Source organism: Rhinatrema bivittatum, chromosome 4 (genome assembly GCF_901001135.1).
Source record: "Rhinatrema bivittatum chromosome 4, aRhiBiv1.1, whole genome shotgun sequence".
Lineage (NCBI taxonomy): Eukaryota > Metazoa > Chordata > Amphibia > Gymnophiona > Rhinatrematidae > Rhinatrema > Rhinatrema bivittatum.
The window spans coordinates 291,534,751-291,547,641 of NC_042618.1; the positions used below are offsets into that span (position 1 = coordinate 291,534,751).

Here is a 12,891-nt window from a genome sequence, read left to right on the forward strand (position 1 = left end):
TGAACCAATGCTTCGTAAGGTTCGCTCTTCTGCCCAACCAGTTCCCCTCGGACGCCGTCAAGGTGGCCTACATCTTCTCGCTGCTGGACGGTCGGGCTCTGAACTGGGCATCTCCTATGTGGGAGAAGAACGACCCGGCTCTGAATGACTTGAATGTCTTCGTAGCTGATTTCAAGGCAGCCTTTGATGAACCAGCTCGCCAGACCTCCGCAACCTCCGAATTGCTCCAACTCAGGCAGGGAATTCGGTCCCTGGCCGATTATGCTTTGGAGTTCCGTACCCTCGCACTGGAGGTCGGATGGCGGGACGACGCCCTCTGTGGAATCTTCTTAGAGGGACTTGCTGCAAGGATAAAAGACGAATTGGCGGCTCGAGACCTTCCGGAGGACCTCAATGCTCTCATCGAAGTGGCTGGTTGCATCGATCGCCGCCTTCAGCAGAGGGCCAAAGAGGGGCGTCCTCTCCGCCGTTTAGTCCCACTGGCTTCAACCTCTCCTCGCCCATTCCCACCAGGCCCACGGGGGGCTAGCACGTCCACGGAAGTCACATCCGAGGAGCCCATGCAGCTGGGAAGAGCGTCCCTGACACCTGAAGAAAGGCGGCGGCGCCGTAGTATGGGTTTGTGCCTTTACTGCGGGGGCAAAGGTCACTTCCTCGCTCAGTGCAAAGAGCGAGCGGAAAACTCCCGCGCCTAGGAGTAAGGGAGGAGTGCCTCCTAGGTTGTTTGAATGCTGCTCCTCTATGTACCGTTTCTATAACCCTCAGATATCCCGGAGGGTCTTTCAAGACTCAGGCATTCATTGACTCTGGGGCAGGAGGGAACTTCATCGCTGCCAATCTTGTACATCAGCTCTGCCTGGCCACACAATCCCGGGAGCCTCCTTTACGGATTACTTCCATACAAGGTACCTGCCTGCCTGGCCACATTTCTACCGAGACTGCACCACTGTTCATGCAGACCGGGATCCTACATTTTGAGGAGATCTCGTTTTTGGTTCTGGAGAACTCAGTTCATCCGGTGGTCCTCGTCCTACCCTGGCTCCAGCAGCACTCTCCAGTGATCCAATGGAGCGATTTGCAAATTACCCAATGGAGTCCTCACTGCTTCAAATCTTGTATCAAGTCTCTACCAGTCCAGCACATTCCCTTGGCTCACACCGGCTTCACCCTTCCCAGTCATTATGCGGACTACACGGACGTATTTTCTAAGGAAAAAGCAGAACTTTTGCCCCAACATCGTCCTTTCGATTGCGCCATCGAACTGGTATCTGGAGCAACTCCACCCCGAGGCAGGGTGTATCCACTATCACAACCTGAAACCAAAGCAATGTCTGAATACATTGCTGAGAACCTCGCCAAGGGTTTTATCCGACCTTCAACATCACCCGCAGGGGCGGGATTCTTCTTCGTGGCAAAAAAGGACAGGTCCTTGAGACCATGCATAGACTATCGGGGATTAAATGCCATTACTAAAAAGAACCGCTATCCGCTTCCGCTAATTCCAGAATTATTGGATAAACTCCAGGGAGCCCGAGTATTTACCAAGTTGGACTTAAGGGGGCGTACAATTTGGTGCGTATCCGTCCCGGGGACGAGTGGAAGACAGCGTTCAACACCCGGGACGGGCACTACGAGTACTTGGTTATGCCCTTCGGTTTGTGTAACGCTCCTGCGGTGTTCCAGCACCTCATGAATGAGGTCCTCCGCGAACTGCTGAACTCTTGCGTGATAGTCTACCTAGATGATGTCCTCATCTACTCACAGAATTTGACCTCTCATAGGCAACAGGTTCGGCAAGTGCTCCAAATCCTTCGTAATCACCACCTATACGCTAAACTGGAGAAGTGTCTCTTCGAACAGGAGTCGCTGCCTTTTCTTGGGTACATCGTTTCAGCTACGGGATTCCTCATGGATCCAAGTAAGGTGTCCGCCATTAAGAATTAGCCCCAACCAGTAGGCCTGAAGGCTTTGCAGCGTTTTTTAGGATTTGCCAATTTCTACAGGCACTTTATACAGCAATACTCCCGACTGGTCGCACCTCTGACCGCCTTGACCAAAAAGGGGGCCGACACGCGCGTTTGGTCAGCCGAGGCATGTAAGGCCTTCAAGGATTTAAAGGAGGCCTTCCTGTTGGACACTTGTCTGCGCCATCCGGATCCGTCAAGGCCCTTCTTTGTGGAGGTTGATGCCTCCAATATAGCTGTGGGGGCAGTACTGTCTCAAAGCTCCGACTCCGGGCATTTATTGCCTTGCTCCTACTTCTCAAGGAGGTTTACGCCAGCCGAAGGTAATTACAGTATATGAGACAAGGAACTGCTTGCCATTAAGTTAGCACTTGAAGAATGGAGACAGTGGCTGGAGGGAGCCGCTCACCCCATCACGATCTATACCGACCATAAGAACCTGGAGTTCCTCAGCCAAGCTCAACGACTCAACCCAAGGCAAGCACGATGGTCGCTATTCTTTAGTCGCTTCGATTTTACCCTCAAATAACGTCCAGCATCTAAGAATGTTCGAGCGGATGCGCTCTCTCGGAATGCCATCATGGATGAAAAGGAGGAACCCCTTCAACACGTCATCGACCCAGCAAAGATCGAACCAGCCAGCACCACAATCTCTACACAGGGCAGAATAGTTGTTCCACACAAAGACCGGAAGAAAGTCCTGCAATGGGCCCACGATTCCCTCATTGGAGGCCACGTCGGCAGAGGGAAGGACGCTCGATCTATTGAACCGTCATTATTGGTGGCCCCGAGTCCGGAAGGATGTGCGACTTTACGTAGACTCGTGCCCGGTATGTGCCCAACAGAAGCCTCTCGGCGGCCGACCCTGGGGTCTTCTACAACCTCTACCAATACCTACAGAACCATGGACTCACATTGCCACAGACTTCGTGGTGGACTTGCCTCCTTCCGAGGGTAACACAGTAATCTGGGTCACCGTAGACCGGTTTTCTAAGATGGTACATTTGGTACCATTACCTAAGCTTCCGTCTGCACCAGAGCTAGCACTTCTTTTCACGCAACATATCTTCCGGGCCCACAGCCTTCCACAGAGCATTGTCTCCGATCGGGGACCCCAATTCACAGCCCGGTATTGGCGTGCCCTCTGCAAAACGTTTGGGGTACAACTGAACTTGTCTACCACTTTTCACCCACAGTCTAACGGGCAAACCGAGCGGATGAACCGTTCCCTCAAGACGTTTCTCCGAAGCTTCATTTCGCAGAGAAAGGACAACTGGGTCTCCCTCCTTCCCTGGGCTGAGTTCGCCTATAATAACCACACTCACTCGGTTACTGGGCAATCTCCCTTTCAAACGGTCTTCGGACGCCACCTCAGGACACCCGTCCCGGTACCTATCATGAGCACCACCTTCCACCACATTTACTTAAAAATTTTGGATATAATTTGAGTGGACTCTCCTGAAGAAGATTCGTCGAAACTGGGCCTCGTTGGGGCAAGTGCCACTGAAAAAGATCCGCGTTTTGAACAACAATCTAAGCTAAGTAATTTTCTGTCTCTCTAGGGATTGGTGACCTGAAACCCTTGGTTCAGCACACAGTGTTTCACTTTGTTCTTAACCTTCTCTAAAATATTTAAATGGACTGAGCAGTCAATAAGATAAAAGACACAAGTTGGTTAAGCAACATCAATTTTTAATCATATATAACAAATAATAAAAAATAGGACAAATAAAAATTCTTTTGTAAAAATTAAAAGTGGTGGAAGGTGGTGCTCATGATTATAATACTAAATTGAGCTAGACACCAAGGTTTGGTGTTCTGGTAATTATATGAAGCATCATCCGACACTTCATAATCTTTTTATAATTGGGGGACACTGAGGTGTATTTATAAAAAATTGTTCCTTAAAAAATTTTTAAGACATACTTTATTTAATGAGAATAATATTCGATTAGTGTGCGGGTTCATTTTGTGTATTTACTATGAAGAATAAGCATAAAAAACAACGATGGTCAAAGGAATTGGTACATTCCACTTCTGTGAGACTTAATAAGTTAAACATTTGATAGGGCGCAGTTGTTATAACTTAACTTAAGTAGATTGAGAGTCTACAACTCTTTAGTTTATGTTAATTGATCTGTATAAGATGGTTGACTGCGGTGAGGTGGTGGGAACTTGTGGGTGGCGTCGCTTCCATCTCTCACTTTATACCTGCAAGGAATAGCCAGATATGATGGACGAGGACAGGGAGGGAGGAAGGGAGGGGGATAATGAGGGAACTTTTGATCAACCACACTGATAGAGATTATGCTTGGGTATGCATAAGTAGGGACAAGGAGGTCTGTATATTGAAAGCAGGATATATGGTGGCTTGAGCTTTAAAAGCTTATAAGAAGGAAGACTTGGGGTTAATAATGATACTAGACATATCACAACTTAACAATACTAATCATGAATAATCTTAGAATAATCTCTATTAATGCTAAGGGGTTAAACTCCCCAAGGAAAAGAAATTTATTTTTTAAGAAAGTTGGACGGCTGCAAGCCGATATAGTATTCGTTCAAAAAACGCATTTGAGGAGAAGAGATGGGGGTCTGTTGAGGAGAAACCGCCATTATCTCCAATTTTTTTAGCCTCTAATAACACATCAAATAAATATAGTGGCGTGGGAATATTGATATCTCATAAACTCTGCGCAGACTTCCAAATATTGTATCAGGATGAGGGAGGACTATGTTTGATAGTACAAATGGGCACACCTCAAGGGAAGCTCCTTTTAGTGAATGTATATGGCGCTAACAATAACCATATTACATTTTACCAAGATCTAAAGACACAGTTAGATACCCTGGGTGGGGATTATATCATATTAGGTGGAGATTTTAATTTGGTCCTGAATCCTCTCCTAGATACGTCATAAGGAAAGAGTTCAACCCCCAAAATTCAACGTAAAGGACTAAATGATTTAATTCAACATTTGGGGATTGTGGATATATGGCGGTTTCTACACACTAATACACGAAACTATACCTTCTACTCTCCTCATGATCTATACACCAGAATAGATATGTTTCTTATTGATAAATTACTTGTCTCTAGGGTCATTGATACGTCAATAGGAATTATCAGCCCGATACTGTAAAACCGCGGGAGAGCGGACGAACGCCCGCTCTCCCGGCGCACGCACCGGCCCTTCGCCGATGCGAGCTATCCAGTATGCTCCAGCATGCAAATTAGGCGACGCGGTGCAAACGAGGGAAAGGAGGCCCTAGGGACACTAGCGCGTCCCTAGCACCTCCTTTTGGCCTGGAGCGGCGGCTGTCAGCGGGTTTGACAGCCGACGCTCAATTTTGCCGGCGTCGGTTCTCGAGCCCGCTGACAGCCACGGGCTCGGAAACCGGACACCGGCAAAATTGAGCGTCCGGTTTTCGGCCCGACAGCCGCGGGCCGAATTCAAATTTATTTTTTTTTTACTTTTTTTTACTTTTGGGGACCTCCGACTTAATATCGCTATGATATTAAGTCGGAGGGTGCACAGAAAAGCAGTTTTTACTGCTTTTCTGTGCACTTTCCTGGCGCCAGAAGAAATTAGCGCCGACCTTTGGGTCGGCGCTAATTTCTTAGAGTAAAATGTGCGGCTTGGCTGCACATTTTACTTACTTGATCCCGCGCGCATACCTAATAGGGCCATCAACATGCATTTGCATGTTGAGGGCGCTATTAGGTGCCGCGGGTGGGCCGCGTGTTTTCCTCCCCTTACTGAATAAGGGGTAAGGGAAAACACGCGTCCAGAGCAGGCTGACAGTGCGCTCCGACGGAGCACACTTTACTGTATCGACCTGTATATCTTGGTCTGACCATGCACCCATCATTTGTGATATCAAATTACCCTCAGACGACGCTAGCAAACATTTTTGGCGATGCAATGACTATTTCAAGATAAAACATCTATTAACCAGATCCATTTGAAAACTGACAATTATAATTGTGTGTGTGGGTGTAAATGGGTGCCTGGGTGAGAACCGGTGTGAATGGGTGCTTGGATGAGAGCTTATGTCTGTGGGTGTGAATGGAATCATGGGTGAGAGCTTGTGTGTGTGGGTGTGAATGGATGCCTGGGTGAGAGCTTGTGGGTATGAATCGGTGCCTGGGTGAGAGCTGGTGTGAATGGGTGCGAGAGCATTTGTGTGTGATTGAGAGCTTGTATATAAGAGAGCATGTGTGTGACTGAGAGAGAGACTGGTCAGGGAGGTGATGTGTTTCTGTGTGAGAGAGAGAGACTGGTCAGGAAGATGACTGGTGTGAGAGAGACCGAGACTGGTCGTGGGGTCTAATTGGGGGAGTGTGTGTATGTGAGTGACTGGTTATGGGCACTAAGGAAGAGGACTGTGAGGACAGAGCTTCAGCAGCCCTTGCTGCTTCTGGTGAGTGCTATTGGCCTGAAAGGGAAAGTAGTAGGAGAGTTGCTGGAGAGGGTAAGTAAAGGTGGCTTTTAAAATTTATTTTTCTTGATTGACTACCATTTTAATTATTGGGTATTATGCGATGTCTGCTGTTTTGAAATATTTTATTGATATTTGGACATGTTTTAATAATTTTTATGAGTTTTTAATTGTTGGATATTATTCTGTTCAGCAGCTGTTTTGTAACATTTTTAGTATAGCTTTACAATTATTTCTGTGTGGGGCTCTATAGCAGCTTGGCTTATTCTGTTTTCCCAATAGGAAATGTGTTAGTGTTTAGGGCCTGGTTTAATAGTTGTATTTCTTAGATAGGGTTGTTACTGTTTGAGTGTTTTCCATAATACAGGTGTAACTTTATGCGGGTTAGTTTGTGTGCATTATTGCAAATCCTGAGAGTCTGTTAGGTGTTATATTTCTCTTTCATTTCTCCAGGTTCACACTAAATGCAGAGTGACTTTTTTGGTTTTCCATTCCAGTTTCTGTCTCCATATTTATAATTTGTGGTTTTTCTGTACTTGGTGATGGTCAGTTCTGGGTGTGTGACCGAGGTGAGGTATTTTACTAGCATGTAGGCATTTGTATCAATTTTATTTGTTGTGTTTTCTCAATAGGATATGCATTAGTGGTAAATTACTGTCGTTTCATAAGGAAGGCTATTGTGCCTGGTAGTAAAGGGAGTTTGTTTTGCTTTTACTGAGATGTCATCAGAACCAGAATATCTTTTTTGTATGGCGAGTTGTACAGGGTAATGCCCTAGATCTGCTCTGCACTCATTCCCCCGCTCCTTATCTCTCTCCCCCTAACATTTTATTGTAAATAATACACTTGTATATAATTATTTTTTATTGCATTTATACAACCATTTTATTGCATTTATCTTTGTTGTACAGCATTACCTGTGTTTCCCCCCCCCCCCTTTCCCCTACCTTTCTCTTATCAGTTCAATGTAAAGCCCTGTTGGCCATTTTTTGTTCCATGGAAACCGATGTGATGTATCTCCTAACGAATGTCGGTATACAAAAACTTTAAATAAATAAATAAATAAACAAATAAACAAATAAATAAATAAATAAAATAAAATTGCTGGGGGTTGAGGGGATTCCTGTGGATGCAGAGTGCATGTTTACATTTAGCCCCATGATGGTCACATGTTCAGCGTGTCACGCATGTGAGAACCATCTGTTAGGTGTGTCCCGGCCAAAAAACGGTTGAGAACCACTGGTCTAGGGACCTAGCTACCTAATCTACTACATGCAAACCAGTCTGGTTTCATACAAGGTTGCATGGCATCGGATAACGTGCGTAGAATACTTAACTTGATCTGGTATGCTAGGACACACAAAATACCATCTCTGTGCATGTCAGTAGATGCCAAAAAGGTATTTGACAGAGTCCATTGGGCCTTTTTATTCCAGGTTTTGGAAAAATAACAATTAGGATACAATTTTATTTGCTGGATACAACAACTATACAAAAACGGAAGCAACCAGTTAAAGTCAGCAGGGGATACTCCAAAAAGTTCAAAGTTGGAAGAGGCAGACGTCAAAGATGCCCTTTATCACCTTTACTTTTTGCACTAGCTTTGGAACCATTTGCTATTAAAGTAAGGAATGCACAAGCGATCCAAGGCATAGAAATGGGGGGTCTGCTTACAAGATATCTGTTTGCAGATGATATTCTTTTCACCATCAGCGATCCCTTATGTTCCTTACCACTTTTAATTGAGGAATTAAAATTATATGGCGGGGTCTCTGGCTTCAAAATAAATTTTGATAAATCAGAACTAATGTCAATCTGGCTCCCAGATAATTTTGAAAAACAGGTAAAAGAAAAATTTCCTTTTAAGTGGGCGAAGTAGCTATTCGCTACTTAGGTGTGAATTTGAGTGGTACTGGGACAGATTTATTTTCCCTAAACTTTAAACCATTAGCTAACAGGATATTCTTAGACTTAGACATGTGGCATGCTTATAATTTATAGAGATTCCCAAACAGAAGGTATGTATGTGGAGCTAGAAAGAACATTCAAAACAAAAATCTCCACATAAAAATTCAAGCAATTAATAGTGTCCACCTATCCAGATGTTTGTAAATTGGAGGAAAAAGACCTTAGAATCTCCTGCCACAAATGCTGTATGTTCTATTAGAACTAGCAGGAGGTTCTGAGGTCTATGCTGTGCTATGATTAAACGAAGCTCTATATCAGCTTCGTTTAATCAGCTCTATATCAGCTGCACTCATGGAAATTGGTTATAAACTACTATATTGATGGTACCTCACACTGACCAGGTTACATAAGACATACTCCACAGTGTCTAGTAAATGCTGGAGGAACTCCGTTCATGAAGGCACAATGCTTCATATATGGTGGTCGTGCCCAGATATTTCTGGACTTTGGGACTCCGTCTTTCAATTTCTCTCTGAAATGCTGGGGCAAAAAGTTGACAAAGATCTTAAATGTTGCCTGCTTACTTTCCCACTTCTGTACTTTAACAAATTTCAGCAATTGCTGGCAATTCAAGTGATCATTGCTATCCGTCTAGTAATAGCCGTGGCCTGCAAACAAGAAGAGACCAGGAGTTGCGGAGATTCTACAGAAATTATCCATAGTTTACTATTTAAACAAACTGACAGCACTCTGGATACTGTGAGCAACTTCATCAAAATTTGGCAACCATACGAGGACTGGATAAGGAAAGATATTGAACACAATACGAGTTAAAGAGATTAAGAAGATCTTGTGATTAACATTCCATACTATAACTTTCTCTTACAAGCTGATTCTCGATATCATTATATAAACAGTGATGGATAATCAAAAGCGGAGGGAGGGTAAGGAAGGGTAAATTAACCTCTTTGGAGACTGTATCTCCAAAGAGACAGAGACAAGATGGAGGTGGTCCAGAGAAGGGCGACCAAAAAGGTGGAGGGTCTTCATCAAATGACTTATGAGGAGAGATTGAAGAATCTAAATATGTACACCCTGGAGGAAAGGAGGAGCAGAGGTGATATGATACAGTCTTTCAGATACTTGAAAGGTTTTAATGATCCAAAGACAACGACAAACCTTTTCCGTCAGAAAAAAATCAACAGAATCAGAGGTCACGATTTGAAGCTCCAGGGAGGAAGACTCAGAACCAATGTCAGGAAGTATTTCTTCACGGAAAGGGGGTGGATGCCTGGAATGCCCTTCCGGAGGAAGTGGTGAAGACCAGAACTGTGAAGGACTTCAAAGGGGCGTGGGATAAACACTTGGATCCATAAAGTCTAGAGGACATGAATGAAGAGTGGGTGGCTCACGGGAATGACGGCTACTACCTGGAGATAATACCCTTATTCAATAAACATACACACGGTTAATGTGACTCCAACATTGCTCTAAGCTTCAATGGCAAGAGAAAATGTGGAAAAAAGGATTTGCATTCACAAAAAAGTGGGGAGTAGCTTGCTTGTTACGGCGGTTACTACCCCAAACCAAATAAGCCTGATACTTCACTTCCAATGCATATCCAGCAAAGCTCTCTGCTTCAACGGCAGGGGAGGAAGACCGATACTTCACGCATATCCAGCATAGCTCTCTGCTTCAACGGCAGGGGAGGAAGACCGATACTTCACGCATATCCAGCATAGTTCTCTGCTTCAACGGCAGGGGGAATGAAGAAAAGTGGATCTATATACAGACAACCAACAAGGACTGAATTACATAGTCTGAGTAAACAAATAAGCATGGGTGTAGCTTGCTTATTGCAGTGGTTACTACCCCTAACTAATTAAGCTAGATATTTCACTTAGATGCAGTTCCAACACTGCTCTCTACATTAATGGTGGGGATGGAAGGGAAATAGAACCAAACAGTTACTAAGAGCCAAGAGAAACAGATAAGTATGAGAAGGAAAAAAGTGCGAATCTTGCTGGGCAGACTGGATGGGCCGTTTGGTCGTCTTCTGCCGTCATTTCTATGTTTCTATGAATAATAATAAAAGTTTGGTCAGTATTGTATATGTTTATTTATATGTTACATATATACAGGACTGTATTTGTCTTGTATTTGGTTTGACCTTAATAAACTATGATTGAAAAAAAAAATCATAGAAAGTATTTTTTCATTCAAAACACAATTAAACTGTGGAATTTGTTGCCAGAGGCTGTGGTGAAAGCTGACTTTAAAGAGTTTAGACAAGTTCCTGGAGGAATAGTCCATAATAGATAAATCAAGCAAAACCAAGAGAGTGACTCAATTTCCATCAATCAATAATTCGATATAAGAGAGAGAGGACCAGCAACCAACCAAGCTCGTGGAGCTCGTTTTAGAACACTTGTTATGAATGGATTTGTGGTTTGCGGTGTCACTATTATGTTGCATTTGAAAACTAAATATCACAACTGAGTTTTGCTTCTTCAAAAAGTATCAAGATGAATGATTGTTAACACTGAGCGGTGGATACATTTGACCAGATACCGTCTGGCTTGCTGACACTTTTACATAAAAAAAATTGTTTTGATTAGTGCCTTTCCACACCTGTGTTGGAGGCGTCCTTAAACCATCATTAACAATGTAGCTTTAGGAAGGTCATTGCTTATTCCTGGTTATGAATAAGAAGAATTGGATTTATTCTTTTGGGATTCTGTCGGGTACTTGTGACCTGGATTGGCTGCTAACAAAGACAGGCTGCTGGGCTTAATGGAATTTTGGTCTGACCCAGTATGGCATTTGTTTTGTTCTTATTAGTTAGCCTGGTGGATGGTATTAGCAGGATTATCAGTCAAAATGACTCCTAGTGTTGCAACATGGATGCTTCTGCTGTCATCCCTTTTGCAAAATGAGGATAAAAATATATTGTGGTTCTGTAATTACAAAACCATATTAATCCATTTCCAAGAAGGGACGTGTATCACAAAAATACTTCAGCTCCAGAGTAAGCTGGACTGAAATGCTGCTCTTGTGAAAATAGCTCTAAAATGAAATCTCACACTCTTGTTTCAGCGCTAAAATTGGAAGGGCTAAGGGATCCAGAACACAGTACCCTGCAGCCTTTTGATAAGGAAAGTGTTTTGGGATTTATCAAAAATGAGACTTTTTCCTGGCTCTTCATAAAATTCACGGGCAGATTCAAAACCAGAACCAGTGTTGCCAACACTAAAAGATGTATCAGGGTCCTTGCCATTCTTCATTACACTTCAGAATGGAGTAAAGGAAACAAACTTTAGTGCTAGCCATAAATCTGTTGCAATTAAGTATGCAGTTGTCACAGGCCAAAGGTTCATAAAATTTGAATTTATTTTACAGGAATATTCAGGTTTTAAAATGGCAGTTAATTGGCCTGTGGGAACAAGAAAACCAACTGATGCAAGTCCCAGGATATACAGGAAATATAGCTAAGGTAATGAACTGTAAACATTATGTAACATTTATATGGGATTGATGAGGTAATGTGCTTGCAAGGTTGTATAACAATATGGTTGGCTGGATAAATTAATGCACTGAAACAAGTGTAACAGTATGAATGGGATAGACCCAATAAGCTTGCACAGTTTGACAGCATAAATCCATTCTGGATTTTCTGTTTGATTTCCATTTTTGAACTCCTATTGTAAGTTTCAGATATAAGCTGATGGGTAAGTTAGAAAAAACTGCTGGACCTCCCGATTTTAACTGCACTGAAAGTTCCCCCATAGTTTGCTTCTGCTGCTTTCTTACTTTCCTCTATTCCAAATTTAAATACAAAATAAAGGTAAAAGACTTTTCTTCAGGCCTGTACTACCTCTTTGACTTTGTTTTATTTCTTGAGCATTGAAGAATAGTGGACATGGCATGCAGAGCAGCATGTTAGTATGAGAATCACATACATGTTTAATACGATTGGCTGATAAATTGTGTGTGTGATATTTGACATTTAATTTAGATATTGTGTTTGACATTTAATTTAGATATTGTGTTTGACATCTTTATTGAGCGCTTCTTAAAATGTTAGATATCATCCCAGATTTCATTGAAAGTTGTATTGAGAGAGCTGTAGTTTCTTTAAAAGCGAGATTTCCTACCGCCCAGGCAGACTAATTCAGGTCCAGTGAGATATGCGCCTCTACTAGCAGATGGAGATGGAGCAAACTGACGTCACGCACCTGCAGTGACATCAGTCTACTAGTATTCTCCATCTCGGGCAGATGGTGGACATGCATCTCCCTACTTGGGATTGCTTCAAATTTTAAAAGGAGATTTAATTTGCCCCATTTTCCTGTGATGATACCAAATGGTCCCTCTCCCAGTTGAGAATACCTGAGGTGATTTCCATGGTCCCTCAGATGAGTGCCTTGGTCCGATAGGGTGGCTTTCTCATCTGAAAGGAAGCGGATGCAGGAAGCCGAGCATGGCGATGATGGTATATGCCCTCTCCCCCCCCGCAGCCGGAGACCGTCTCTGTACTCAGCTGGGAAAGGCTGAGCTCTAGTAAGGTTTAAAAAAA

The 12,891-nt window shown here is 43.4% G+C and overlaps 1 protein-coding gene across 3 annotated transcripts in view; it reads left to right on the forward strand.

Moving 5' to 3' along the window:
* Positions 1-12,891, forward strand: part of KATNBL1 (katanin regulatory subunit B1 like 1) — a 271,601-nt gene that overhangs the window by 209,907 nt on the left and 48,803 nt on the right. For all 3 annotated transcript variants that reach the window (XR_003856488.1, XR_003856489.1, XM_029600186.1), the window contains one exon: positions 11,715-11,808. Coding sequence is in view for 1 of the 3 variants with exons in the window: in XM_029600186.1 (XP_029456046.1) it covers positions 11,715-11,808 (94 nt within the window). In the remaining 2 variants the exon portion in view is untranslated. The remainder of the gene's footprint in view (positions 1-11,714; positions 11,809-12,891) is intronic.